We start from the raw sequence: 15,500 nt of genomic DNA on the forward strand, positions 1-15,500 counted from the left end.
GTTGATTTTTCAGAAATAAAGTTTACTTCACACAATGCATATCAACTAACTATAAAGGACAAACACTTGTCTTTCTTTGATTTAAAATTTCATCAAGGTTATTATCAGAAATAAACGTGAAATGGGAATTTCCAGAGGCAAAAATCAAACTAAATATACCAGAGCCAGTGGCCTAGCACACTCCACCTTTGTATTATATGGATGCCATGTACATGTCATATAAATACACAAGTGTAACTACTGCCCAAATATAGTTTATATAGTAAATATAGTTTTTGAAATTTAATACTCTTCGAAAGCTCTGATAAATCCAACTTGGCAGTACAATAATGAATAAGAGTCTATGAAAAGCGTACAAACACGGATGCCTCAATTTATATAAGTAAACCTTAAATTAATGCTATTTTGAGAATACACAGTAATCTACCCCTTCATTATCCAATCTGCCTGTCACACAACCTTAGCCCGATACCAGACAACTATTCATCCACTGTGCAAATTACAATCATTACTGGTAACACTGGCAAACATCCTCTCCTGTTGTATGGTGACTTGAAAAATGTAATCACGGGACTCTTTCCCATAGCTACTCTCCATCCCATGAGAAATGAAGGCCTTTTCAGAGAACTCTCAAATCCAGATTAATTTGATATTGCCCCTTAGATCTGTATAAGTTCCAGTGTAGCCAGACATCTGTGTTGTTGCTGTTTGATCACTGTGCCAAATCAATGAGCTATCGAGGTTTGATGGTTCCATTTAGGCATAAAAGAGGCGTGTAATCAAACTAAAGGGAAAAGTCAATCTTTAGAGCTTTAGTCAGGAGAAGCACGGTCCTCATGCCACCAAAATGAACAATTAAGGCTCATAAACAGCATGTTTTCCAAAGTAACATTGTTCAGACCAGGAATTGAAGGTAAAATGTAAAAGCATGCCTCTCTGAGAAGAAGACATTTAAAATGAGAAGACGCACATCACAACACAACAAAACAACCACAAAGCTTAAAGAATGCTTTTGTTGTAACACTTAACGAAAGGTTGCTTGTTTTTCTTTTTTTGCATTTTTGGGATACAATTTGGGCTTTTAAATAAATATTCAATGCACAGTTTTCATGATTGTTCTGTGTGTTTACATGTATTAAAAACTCTTCACATCACATCACTCGCGTATCTCACGCCCCTTAATTTATTTGGTGTCCTGCAGTACCGGCAGCAGGGCAAGGTTTCACTTTGTCCAGCTTTGGTTTATGACCAAATACTTACAAAACTAGCGTCAAAGTGCCAAGTACCAAATGTTATTATCTAAACACACTAAACTAAAGTGGTGAACATTTAAACATTGCCTGATAAGCTTAAGCTCAGCTCAAATCACTGCTGTGCCCAAACATAGCCTCACTAACTGTGGTGGAGGCTAAAAAACTAAATAATTCATTATCAAATAACATAGTTGGGTTTATGTGGTACATACTTTCACTATAAAAAGAATCCAGAAAATATATTTTTAACAGGAAGAACTTTAGCCAAGGATTTAATTTTAGCTTTCTGCTGTATTAATTCTGTTTGGGACATTAATGGTTGTTGGATGAAGTTTATTACCTAACAGGTGGAAGACTCAGATGAGCAGCAGGTGTTTGCACATAGCTAAACAGAAACTAAATTGTACAAACTCTGGCTCACAGCGTTAGCTGCAGCTCACTATTAACAAACATTTCAGGGTTTTATTGCTGGCTTTTAATGTACTGCAATAATCATTTGAATTGTCCTTCATGTTACACCGTTCTTTGTAGTCATGAAAATCAGCCACGCTATAACAACCCAAAATGTGTATTTGGCCATGTGTAGATTCGTAAGACAAACCGTTGCATAGCAGGTAACAGTAAACCATTTCAGGCAGGCCTCACCATTAGTGCTGGGTTCCTCTGTGGACTTATCACTCTCTCCATCTGCCTGTCCGTCTGCATCCTGCTCAGCATGCTGCAGACTGAGCTTGTGACACACCTCAAAGGCCTGACCTACGGTCCGCACAATCCGCATGGCCTGCGTCTGATAGGGGAAGGAGGGAGAGAGATTGAGACGCAAGGTCACGAGTCAACGTTTAAGAGCAGTCAAAACTAAGCCAAATATATGCATCTTTTCACTCCACCAGACACCACACCAAGTCACTTCACTTTTCAGCTCCTCATGCCGGCTTTAACAAGAGTTAATCAATGAAATCACCTGCTACCGTCTTTGGATGGACCTCCTTGGTCATCCTCGGCACACGGTTGAACACCCCGAGTTCAGAGACTAATTATATCACTTTTGGACAATTCTCATTATAGCTGACTCATAATACCAGATGTCCGAGCCAAACATCAGTACCTTGCAGCAACTGCAGCAACACGCAGGAGAACAGCTCACACTCAGGAAAGGTATAAAGCGATGCTTGTGTGATGCAGTTGTGACGCCTTTCCTCAAGCTCATCTATTTTACATTCACTGCAGGCTATGGAGCTGCAATGCTAAGCCACCGCATATTAAGTAAGCCACCGGAAATTGAATTTACAATCAAATTTAAAACCAAAATCTATGAAGTCAACTGATAAAAAAATCAGGAAATTAATCGTTGAGTAAAAGATAAAAGCGGAGAACGCGGCATACAAAATCAGTCACAGGTAGCTGGAAAACAGAAAACTGAAATAAATCACTTTTAAGTTTGAATGCTGTATGTGCCATAGTAATAGATACTGTATTCAGCTGGGGGATTTACATCAGCAGCAAATTTGGTGGGAGGAGGATAAGGCCTCACTCAAAATTTTATCTCGTCTTCCTCTATGGTAGTTTTCTCCCTGTATGACAGCTGAATGTTGGTTTTTTAATTTTCAGTTACTTAGAGTAACAAGAAAAATCTGCCGCTATCTGTGGTTTGAAGTTAAAGGAATAGTTGGACAATTGGGGCTTTTTTTCTTTTTTTTGTAGCTGAGAGTTACATGAAAAGATTGATATCACTCTCATGTTTGTACGGTAAATGTGAAGCTACAGCCAGGAAGTGGTTAGCTTAGCTTAGCAATAAGCACTTGAAACAGGGGGAAACAGCTGGCCTAGCTTTAAGCAGAAAGCAAAGCGAATTTTGGCCTTGCGTCATTTGCGTGAAATTGACCGCTGGACCATTTGTGTTTTTTCACCCCAAACGGCCAATGTACCAACTGTACAGTAAGCTACTGTAGCAAGCAACACACAAACACACCGACTGTGTAGACCCGGTGTGTGTGTGTGTGTGTGTGTGTGTGTTAGGACTCAGCTCAGCCTCTGATTGATGTCAGAACCCGAAGGAAACTCTGATTCCTATTTCCCTATGGTCTCTCCAGAGGGAAAATGGAGCAGATTCATAAAACCCCAGGATAAATTCACATCACATTGTACTGCCCTGGGCAAATTCACATCTAATCATACCTTTCCATAAACCTTTCTAAAATTTGCCTAGCATTCTGGCTGAACACACAGTAAGACTCCAGGAAGTCACTGCTCCTGGGCTAAGAAATAGAAATTGCACATAACCCTCCATAAAACCAGAACTTTGGCACTTAGGTTTTTGTACAGATTAAATAATAGAGGTACAACATGTTAATTAGTGCGCTCTGGAGGTACTGGTAAGCCAATTTCAGCCTTTATAATAAGCTAAGCTAACTGCCTGCTGGCTCTAGCTCAATATTTAGCCTACAGCATGTACCTATTACATTACAGTACAGGTATCCATCTTTTTATTCCATTTTCCCAAATTGCCAGACTACTGCTTTAATCATCATAGCGTAAATATGACCCTGTGCGCGTCAACGGTCAGGAGGTGTACGGATGGACTTGCTTTACCTTCTTTTTGGACTTAAAGACATTACATCTGAAGGAGTTACTGGAGCCATCTCTCGCGATGTAGCTGAAGATCTTTAAGTCCTGGGAGTCATGGGACACGTAGAAAATCCTGGAATACATAACAGCGAATTGAAATACTGAGTAAAAGTTACAAAACCTAAAAATGTTAAGGATGTTCTTTTTAAATTACACGATCCGCTTCTTTCTCCGCCGTTAATATTTGCATAATGACAAACTATATTAACAACCCAATGCAAAAATCAGGGAAAAAAAAGAATTGACCTAATGCAGATATAAAACAAATGTAAAGGGAATATTTACAGTATAATGTTATATATACACTGTACAAGTATGCAAACATGTCTGGTACTGTCCTTGCTAACACCCAAGTACCGTCATGCTCTGCCCTGCATCTCCATCTGCTATAAAACATCCCCACTGGGAACCAGGCAAACAAATGATTACCATCCATTACTGAAAGTTTCATGATTGAGAGAGTTCTATATATCCCCACCGCACAAACACACACACACACACACACACACACACAGAAACACACGCAGGGATAATTACATTTAACACACACGGTCCCTTGATGAGGTGTGGCTTGAGATCCTCCCACAGATACATACATAATTTACAAAGACACACACTCAAAACGCTAAGTGCACACGCTTAGACGTTTAATGATAAGACACTTTAAAGCGGCTGCCTACTGCTTTCCACCTCTGAGATTTCCATTTTCACAAAGAGGTTGCCTTATTAACTATACATTAAGAAAAAAGAAAAAACTTACGTGCATGATGTAAGAAAAATACAAAATTTCACTTTTTTTCATACTTTAATATCCGCTCACACTTTCTGTTTCTAAATGTTCCATCTCTTCTCAGCACCTGACGACCGGTCATATTACTTTACGATTTAACTGCTGTGAGTTGTTAAGCAGTGACTGACATCCACACAGGCACGTAGACGGTTTGGTTGACAGGCTCCGCCACCACAGTGTAGACGGTGAATATTATGGGATGTTGATTCCCTAATGTGTGCGTTTTCTTTGCGCACGCATACTGAAATATATGTCAGACAAACTGAAACTTTGTTGTAAACTTGGCTTCAAAACGCCGAATACAAATACAATCTGAGAATAGAACGTCTCCCTGAAAAAATTACGCACTTCAAAGTACACAAACATATGCTCTACCAACTACATGCACAAACTATAGATTATTCATTATGCTGTTTTATGAATGTAACTGCATTTGGCATATACAGTGCATTCAAGCACTTTAGTCCTGTATGGTAAAGTACATGTGATGGCCTATAAAGCAAGCCTCAGCGTCATCCATAGAGGCCGAGTATATGCTGTCTACTCACAGTAATTATTTCAGTTAAAGCCGAGAAGAACATGCAGAGTGCAAAGACCAGAATGGACCGAACATCAGACAGTTTAATCCCCTAGATGCATAAAGGAAGCTGCAAAGATAGTGAGATTTTATATTTGTTTTCCATACTGCAGGAACCTTATTAATTGAGAGGTGTGACTGACCTGTATATGGGGTCATGCATGATTAGCATCTTGCTCTCATCCCATGTCCATTCTTTTCTCTGTGTATGAAACAGGTGATCATGATTAAACGCTGATAAAGCATCTTATATTATAGAAGTTATATATTTATAACTTCTATAATATAAGAATATGCAAAAACTGGACAGATTTAAAGCTGAAACTGTAAATACAGTGGCTAAAATGATCATTTTTTCGTTTCAGTTAGAGTTTATCACTAGTGACTCACCTTCTGTTTCTTCCTCAGCATCACCTTGACCCCGTCCACAGACACAACAATGCTGACCTTCTTCTTCTTGATGTTTTTGGCCTTAAATTCGTACTGGAAACGCAGACAAAAAAAAAAAAACAGTACATTAGAATATTAGCATTACAGGCAGACTGATAAATTGGTCAGACCAATTGACATTGACTTATTCCAGGTATATCAGTGGAGCTTTAGGCCAAAAAGTAAGAAGAAATTGCGCTATAGTACATAATATGTCCACCAGAGAGCAATGACAAGTTGATTTTTACACTGTAAAATATCCTGCTCAGTATGTGCCCTACTCACAACTTAAAAGAAAAAAAAGAAACATAAAAAACAAAAAAAGAAAACCCTAACAAAAACCCCACAAATCTAAGAGATCCATACTGCTTATGTATGTCATTTACTCATGCTAAAAAAAACATTGAAAAAAATTCAAATAACAACCAGCCGATGGCAAAGTAATTCAGGTAATTCAATCATATGCTCGCAAGAGCTAAGAAACCATTTGCGTCACCACAGCAAAACACCTTTTGTTTGTCATCATACCAGGGCTGCAAGTTATGACTATTTTCATCATCGATTAATCTGACAAATACTCTGCCGATCACATGCCCGTCACAAGCTCCCAGAACCCAAGATTATTTATTCAAGAGGCTTGGTTTGTCCACACAACAGTTCAATATGTATTCCGAACGTATTCCATTTACTATCATATGAGACAATGAAAAGCAAGAAATCCTGACGCTGGAGAGGCTGGAACCAAGAAATTTGGAAAAACTTTCCTTGAAAAATGATTATTAAACTATTAATTGATTATCAAAGTTTGGAGATCAATTTTCTGTTGATCAATTTATCGATTAATTGACTAATTGTTTCACCACTGTGTGCAAGCACTGTGGTCACACTACACACACACACACACACACACACACACACCACTCTCTCTCTTCATCACAGTGAGAGTGACCTGAGCATATGTCCTGAGCACATTTGGCATCCTGACAGAATTAAGGGGAACAATCTGTCAGCATTAAAACATGATCTGCATTGCACTTTAATATAATCAGCAACATTAATAGCTTGGCAGCTCACAATAAGAGCTCTGATAAAGAGTGTTGAATATTTGTATGCAAGAAAACTAACAAAACCCTTTCTGCAGCTCTTTGAAGCCAGTGAGATGACAAAGGACACCTGGAACATTGTATGATAATACAAACAGCAATGTTTGAATGTCAGGAGCACTAACGGACAAATGGTCAAGATTCCCAGGCTTGTATCAAATATCATGTTATAAACTGAAAGTGACAGGAAATTATCATATGGCCATGTACAGCTGAGCCTCATCTCTGCTTCTCAGGGACACTAAACATGAACTACGGAGGCTAAATTAAACAACATTTCGGTAAAAAGCCCAGGACATGGGTTTGTCTTCATTCTGTTTGCTGAGTGGTACACAACAGCTGTGTCTGCACTGAATGACTAACACGTTTTCACCCCGTCAGCTGGCCAGGCGCTCTGCTGAGGAACTTAGCAAGTCTGGCCTGTCGACTCAAATCAGTGTCACTTTTAAACATGAAGCAGGGTTCAACTCATGTAAGCCAACAGCTATCAAGGCCCGCAGTGTGACTGTCAGGCCACGGCCACCAACTGTATCACGTTACAAAATGCAGGTGTGTGACTTTCGAGCCATAATGCTGGTTTCATACGAGGTCAAATATCCCAGTAATGCGGGGTACAAGTCAACTGCAGTGGAAAACAGCTTGGAGGCTTAACTGTTTAACAGACATTCAAAGAATTGTTCAGCAGTTTTGGAAATAAGCTAATTAGATTTCATGCTGAGAATTTGATGAGAAGATCGGTACCACTTTTATATCTGTCCATTAAATGGGCTAGCTTGGCATAAAGAATGGGAGCAGGGGCTAACAGCTAGCCTAGCTCAATCTAGAGATAAAAAAAAGTCTCCTACTAGCACCTCTAATTAACACGTTACATGTAAAAGCCGGCCTAGCTGTTTCCTCCCGCTTCAAGTCTTTATGCTAAGCTAAGCTAAAAGTCTCCTGACTGATTTATCGTACAGATGTGAGTGGTATCAATCTTCTCATCTCACTATTGGCATTAAAGGAAAAAAAGCACATTTCCCAAAATGGCTTACTGTTCCAGATTTTTCTGGTCTCTTAAAGGCGGCAGAAAGAGGTTGTGGACACAACACTGACCTGTTATCGCCTATTAAGTTTATACGGCAAACAGTTGCTTATTGAAACATCCAGCAATTACAGAGCAGCATTATCATTCATTCGGAGTCATGTTTCTGTCCACATGATAAATTTAAGTCCAACGTTCACTCTTTTTTTTAGCTCTTTGTTTTTGGTCTCTGCCAACTCCAGAGGGAAATATCTGGCTCCTTAGCAACTAAATGCTCCATGAGTCACTAACTGTGTATGCCTGTCGCTTGGTGCCGAAACTTAATTTAAGTTCCCAATTTCTCTAGGTTATATTTTGTACTATACAGTAAATAATCTGAAGCATCCACGGGGCATTGGTCCATGCCCACGTTCGCCACTGAGGTAAACAGTAAGTCTGGACATTTTCATTTATTTATTTTTTTTTATTTTTCTTCAAATCTCCTGCAGAGAAAGTGGGCAGCACCACCCACTGGAGCTGGCAGAGTTTCCCAGAAAATAATAAATGTCCAGTCTGCTGTGTACCACATTCTGCCAAAATGTTAATATACAGCAAAAAATGAATGGTCCTCTCTCCAGCCAGATCATAAGTAAAGGGAGGAGAGGAGAGAATGAAATTTTGAAGGGCAAAATGAATACCAGTATGGAGACAAGGCGTGACGTGGTAAGAAGACCGAAAAGTAGACGAGAGAAGATGGTCGGAGAGGTGAGCAGATATGAGGAGACAGAAGGAGGGGAGGTGAGGAGACAGCTGTTATGTAAGGACTTCCTGCAAACTTTGACCTTTTAATCCAGCCACACAATGCTGCCATATGACAATTAGCTGAGCATTATGAACAAGTCGAGACCTACCAGTCAAGATTATGAGATAGCTTGGCTTTTATTTGTCTTATGCAAACCTAGGATATATCCTCACTGTCAGTGAATGTGTGCAAGAGCTGACAGTAAATAAATGTTATGACTTAAATGAAGGATTTTTTTTTTTCCCTTTCTTTCATGCTAATTTTCTGCTTGTGTCTTTTTGAAATGCCTTGCTCCCCCTGCCCTGGATCCATGGTGATTAAAGTTTCGGTTTCTAATTATACTGAACTGAATCCAGAGAGAGCTGATTATAAAGAGAATAGGTTTAGACGGGGAGAGGAGGAAACACACCACAGAGACAGAGAGAAACGCTAACCAGGGTTTAAGAGGAGGAATGGAATAAATCTTCATGGTGCAAAGTGAAGTAGTTCGTGTCGAGATGAAAGGAAAGTGTCAAAGTGCCAAATCTATAACCAGGTGCTGGGCTTCATCTACTACCCTTTGCAAAAACCCACTGGTATTGAGAATACAGTAGTTTCTCTGGAGCGAATAATGAGATGAGGCAATTCAAAGAAACGAGACTGAGCAGAACAATGATTTCTGGGGATCAGAAGTCCCCAGACAAGGAGCCCCGAAAATAACAAAAGAAAGTAAAATGCTGTAAGATGACACAAAAGTATAACTGAATGCATTAATTGGCAATGAAACAGTTAATAGTTACAGTGTAGAAATAAACGTATAAAGCTTTATACTTTCCCGTCCTTTAACCTCAAATCAACTGGTTTAAAAAAAAAAAAAAAAATCATTTTCTTCCTGTACCTCCAAGTTGATAAAAAAAGTTGATATAATAAATCAAAACTTAATTTATTTGACATTTTATATTTATCTCTCACTAGCTAGCTTTCCGTCCAAATTTTCATTTTGAGAAATCTGCAAAAGAATATGCAAAGTAGGAATACTAGGAATATTAGGCCGTTGGTTCATTGTGATTAACACTTGGTGGTGCTTATTATCCAGTTGGGTGCCATTAAACCATTGCAGAATAAAAGGGTGGAATAAGACGACGTAATCAAAAGAGTACCAGTCAAATTATACAAACTGTCAGCGAAAACCAAAAAAACATGTAAAACATGATATGAATATTTATTTATGTTTGTTTCACATATTAATTTGAGGAACGTTACAGTCTCCTCTATGCTTCACACAGATCAGATGTTTCGTTTACCACTATTTTCAGTCTTTTCAGTGGAGCGGAAGCATCAGTGCATGTTTGAATCAAAAGCTTCATGATAGTCATAATTTAAATTGGCTAAATCTGCTTTGTCTCATTTTACTTTTCAACCCGTTCCTCATCCGACAACACAACGACAAATTAAAGGAGAAACCAATATAAAGAGTCTTATTCAGGTGTTGGGCCACCACGTGCTGCCACAGCAGCTTCAATGCTCCGTGGCATCGATTCTCCAAGTCCCTAGAACTTTTTTGGAGGGATGTAAAACCGTTCGTCCGAAAGATATTCCCTCATTTGGTGCTTTGATGATGGTGGTGGAGAGCGCTGTCTAACACCTCGTTCCAAAATCTCCCATAGTTGTTCAACTGGCTGCGAAGGCCGTAGCATGAGATTCACATCATTTTCATACTCATCAAACCAGTCAGTGAGCCCTCGCAACCTATGGTTGGGGGCACAGTCATCCGGTGTGTAAATACGGTGTACTGCATACTGCCGAAACATCACCACGTAAACTCTTGTAACAACAGCTGAAGCGTATAGCTACGCAGCCCCGAAACACGGCAAGGGAGGACTGCGGACAAAAACTCACATGCAACACCAATCTAATGTAAGACTTGCAGAAAAGAAACAAAACACACTTTCCATGCATAGATGAACTACAAACCACAAAGTCTAAGAGACCTGCAAAGTCAGGCAACTACCTTTACTAACACATCGGAGTCAAAACACTCACACCCATCTCTTTTATAATTCACAGTTTATGCCAGCATTCTGGTGAGCCAAAATGGGATTTTGCAACTTCATCCAAAGTATGAAATTTTTATATTTTCTCTGCTTAAGTGCAAAGCGTTTTGAAATATTCAGGCTTTTAATGCACTTGCATTGTTATGGGTTTTGTGGTATCAACAGCAGAACAAACAATTAAAAGCTCATAAGGCAAGTTGCCCTAAGCCTCGGCATGTCAGGTTCGAAAACTTTCAGCAAGGAACAAAAATATTCCAGAGAAGAGCTTAGTTTACAATAGTCCGCTAATACAGACTCTGAAACTCTCTGAAATATGTTTGAGAAATTTAGGAAGACAGACTTAAGGAATAATTCATGAGTTGTAATGAAAAGTGTACTAACATGTGGATTGAACAGGCATGCAAAGGACATGCGGTTTAAGTTCTAAGATGCTCTCATCAAAGATTTGTCTGAAAACCTCAGAACTATGCCTCTAATGCTGGCAAGTGGATGTTGCGGTGCTACAGCAATGTTCAAGCCTCACGCAAACACGCTGAGGGCATTTATTTCAAATCCTTCTCGGCTTGCATGGGTGCATTTCAGCCATCAGACCCATCAGTCCTCTCAGACAGCATAACAAATTTCAGTCGGCATTCTCCGCAATCTATTATGAAAGTGTCAGACAGAGTGATGACGGCTGTTGCTATGTGCACTAAAAGAGGAAGGGGAAACCTGGCTCCCAGTGGAATACTTGATCCCGGTGTTATAAATTTAAAACAGCGACAAACATATCAAAAGATCAAGCTGGAGGACAACTAATCACTCTCCGCTCACACATGAGGCAGAAAAAAAAAAAAAAAAAAAAATCTATCTATCTAATCTTATGCCACAAACCGCGAGGGATAGGGAGGCTGGAGGAGTGTCAGAGGAGAGCGCAGAGGACGTCCTAGAGGACACGAGGGACTCCAGAAAACTACAGTGTTATGATGTACTGCAGATACTGTAAATAAATCCTCTACAGTTCGTGTTATTTGGTACGAGCTAGAGAGTCTGGCTTCAGAGAGATTTCAATGGAAAAGGACAAATTAGTTTTTCCCCCTGCTGTTCGTGGATATTTTTAGAGTGAATAAATGCGCAGGATTTAGGTTTTGCAAACCAAATCATGGACTAAGAAATTATGGGTAACCCCCACTCCACTTCAACGACCCTGAAAAGCAGAGGAATGCGGGGTGCATTGTGGGTCATTGATGCTCCCTGTAGTACCATTGAATCCATACAGGAGTCCACAATAGACCCTATAGATCGCAACCTAGCAACCACTCCATTACAATTCCCAGGATTTGGGGAGTTCCAAAGAATTTCACTGTTTTTTTTGTCCTCAATTCAGTATACAAAGAGATGACTGTTGGGAGCAGAACCGAGCTGAGAAACACAACAGCTGCCAAACAGCCTCGCATTCAACATGAAAAAAGACTTCTTGGAAATCAAAGAAAGCAGGAAACAATTTGAGATGAAATTGGCAAATTTATTTTATGTTAAACTCCAACTGCGTGTGCTAATTTTTTCTTTTTTCTAAAAAGGGAAATCACATGTTTTGGCAATCAAAAGCAGCTGAATCTCACAATGTCCCATTAGTTTAACAAAAACGTGGCACTTTAATCACTGCTGTTCCACTAGTCTCTCCCCGCGAGTGGTATTTTCGGACAGGCCTCTCAGCCTTGCGGCCAAACCAGGAGGACGGAGTGACCCCCACGACGGTGGAGAGGCCCAAACCTCCAGAGTGAACTGGCAAATCTCATCATTAGTCAGCAAGAGTGTGTGTGAGGAAGCAATTACCTCGACAGTCACCACGGACGATGACCTTGGCCTAGATCAGAAAAAGGATGGGACTTTATGTTTGTGCATGCGGACCGTGTTGCCGTATGTGTGAAAAAAGAGAGAAAGAATCATAGACGGAAGCTAGATAAGCAGATAAAATAAAAAGAAAGCATGTGTGTGTGTGTGTGTGCGCGCGTGCATTCAGATGCTTGCTGGTGCCTGTCTGTGCCTACATGAGTGGCTTCTGCCTGAGTGCAGATATTACGGATTGGACTCCTGGGCTCCAGTCTTTTGGCAGCCTCCAGTGAGCAGCAGCAGCAGTCTGGTCCTTTGGGAGAGAGAGTGCTAACACGAAACAGCCTACTTAAAAGGCTGCTCAGAGGGGGTTTCTCGATGACAGCGGGTGGACTGGGAATTACTGCGAGGGGGAAGAATTACTGGGGCTTTTATTAGGAAATAAATATTTTTTCAGTAAGAGTTTGAAGCAATTCTGATTGAAAGGCTTTGTCTCTCGTGTGCTTACCATGTTTATTCTTGATTTTAGCGAAAAAAATTCTTGCGGAAAGAGAAACAACCACAGCTGGCACTGATACGGCACCAGCGCCATCTGGGAGCTACAGCTGTGACTTTTCTAGATAAATGACTTTCATTACTTACATTGCGAGTGTGTTTATAGTAGCTGACAGAAAGGACTGATCAACCGTGGCCTGTGTTAATTTCGTGGGTCTGCACAGAAGCAGGGAAAGAATCAAAGCTCCCAAACTCTGGGCAGCCATTACAACAAACCCTGTGGTACACTTGATTATCATCATTAATTTCCTTCCATCTCAAATCAAAGCAGGAGGGTCAGGATGAAAACCCGCCACGGATGAAAACGGCGAGCGTCATGCGTGATGAGTCAAGGTCTGTACCTCGGGAGAGGAATCAACTACACCTGAAGCAGGCCTGTCAGAGGAAGCAGCTAAGCCCCGGTGCGGGCCCAGGCAGGCACTCCTCGAGTGTCTGCGCCTTTGCAATGAGAATAGACCCACGCCTGAGTGCCTTGCTGACAGGCGCGGTGAAAAGACAGCCAGTCCCAGAGCACCGACGGCGGCTACTCAGAGTTAGTCTCACGGGACAAGGAGGAAATACAAAAAGGAAGAACCTGAGCATGCCGACACTCACTTTTAATGACATGGGCGGAAGGGGCAGTAGGAATCGAGGTTTTTATTTACGATATTTTTCTAACTTACAAAAACCCAAATCCAAAGTGATGCAACACTGAGTTATAATCTTATCTGCATTTCAGACAAGACAACTCCGCTGGGCTTCAACATGTTTTAAAGAAGAGGAATCAATCAGGCATGTCCTAACTTCTGGAGAGATTTGGGAAAAACTACACCTACACCTACACCTGGAGTCACACAGTTCAGACAGTTGTGACAGTCTGACAAAGGAATCGTCAGTTTAATCCTCTTCCAAATTGCATTAAGAGACACTGGTCTGTCTTCTTTAAATGCAAATCTGACTTACAAGTAACCCCACTGAAATTAAAGAAAATGAGTCACACTATAGCAAATCATTGTCGGTGTGGCTGTTGGAGGAAGGGCTCACTTACACACCTGTGATACAGCAGTGAAGTACGGAGATTTTGGATCGGTTTCAAAATGTCATGTTTAGGACAAGGACTATTTAAATTTGATCATGATGGATTGTGCAGCTACTGCCCTGCAAGGATCAGACAGTAGTTTAAATGCCCCCTAGAACCGAACATAGGTATAGATTTAAATCTCCTTCCACTCAGAAACATGCTTTGCTTATTGTTGCTTCACTTGGATGTTTTAGCTTCACTGTGCAGAATAGTGTACGTGTAGAGTTTGACACTAGAGGGCTGTTTTCACATCATCTGCTGTGCTCACTTTAAATTTGAGTTTAAGACGTGTGCGTAGGAGATGATTTTGTGATGGACTGTATGGATGGGATGGACTTTTCAATGACGCAGGAGACGTGGTTGTGTCCAGTGCTTAAACTTTATCAGCCACAAATTATTACTCAAAGCTGTGAATTTGATGTGTCATTGATGTGTCAATATATGGTGTCATCCTCAGAAAGAATGAAACCATATATTGAATGATTTTGCTATTTTAATAACCAGAGTCAGAGTCAGTGCTAGTATGTCATGCACGCTGATATTATGATGTTTATGATTTTTGTACGTAACCTCTGCTTTTGTCTTGTAGACGTCTAATTTGTGTGTGTGGTGGTCCCTTACGTAGCCATCCCGTAGTTTCACGAGACTAATGGAAGGTGGTTTGATTATGTAAATAGCTACGTCTGGTCATATTCATTTTTTTAACTAGCGCATGTGTCCAAAAAAGATAGCAGTGGCTACATTCCATATCGGTGTTTACACAAATGACCAGAACCGCAATAATTAGTCAATTAATCGACAGACATAAAATGATTTGCTGAAATGTTTTGATAATAAAGTAATCGTCGTAGTCATTTTTTAAGCCGAAAAATGGGGCTGTGAGAAATTATGAAGGAAATCTTTTATTATTTCCTGACAGTTTATGGACAAAACAATTAATTAATCAAGAAAATACCAGGCAGATTAATCGATAATGAAAATAATCATTGGTTGCAGCCATACAAATGATAATAATTATTTCTTTCAAATTAACATGATCAACTTCCACTGTAACACCAGGCTAGTGATGGATAATCTTACCTGTCAGCTGTAGTCTGCAACAGTGATGCATGCTACTGTTTTCGAGAGCTTAACTGGCTCAACAAGCAAAACTGTCTGGGTATTGTTCAGGATTAATTCCGCCATAAGTATATATTACAATAACGAAGTTTTCTTTGCCTTGGCTAGTGTGTCTAGACGGGTACATATTTTTTCACAGATCCATCAAAACTGAAAGCAAACTGTGCGTCTAAATGCGGGCAGGCTGTTAGGCCGACAGAGATAAGGTTAGGCACTGGGTCAACAGAGCATCCCGCAGCAAGAGGTTAACACAGGGACCACGGTGATATGGAGATGCTGATTGTGGTTCTGTCCAATGCGGCAAAGTCTGGCAAAGCAGCAGTCAGAGTAATAGGATTACTG

At 40.3% G+C, this 15,500-nt stretch overlaps 1 protein-coding gene across 2 annotated transcripts in view; it reads right to left on the bottom strand.

The window, feature by feature from the left end:
* The window catches only part of si:dkey-34e4.1 (carboxyl-terminal PDZ ligand of neuronal nitric oxide synthase protein), a 53,617-nt gene that overhangs the window by 21,115 nt on the left and 17,002 nt on the right, over nucleotides 1–15,500 (bottom strand). For both annotated transcript variants that reach the window (XM_040158278.1, XM_040158280.1), the window contains exons 3-6: nucleotides 5,636–5,728; nucleotides 5,389–5,447; nucleotides 3,843–3,951; nucleotides 1,899–2,040 (exon numbers count right to left, since the gene is read on the bottom strand). In XM_040158278.1, coding sequence (XP_040014212.1) covers nucleotides 1,899–2,040; nucleotides 3,843–3,951; nucleotides 5,389–5,447; nucleotides 5,636–5,728 — 403 coding nt within the window. The remainder of the gene's footprint in view (nucleotides 1–1,898; nucleotides 2,041–3,842; nucleotides 3,952–5,388; nucleotides 5,448–5,635; nucleotides 5,729–15,500) is intronic.

The sequence above is a fragment of the Xiphias gladius genome, chromosome 20 (assembly GCF_016859285.1).
Source record: "Xiphias gladius isolate SHS-SW01 ecotype Sanya breed wild chromosome 20, ASM1685928v1, whole genome shotgun sequence".
Taxonomy (NCBI): Eukaryota; Metazoa; Chordata; class Actinopteri; order Istiophoriformes; family Xiphiidae; genus Xiphias; species Xiphias gladius.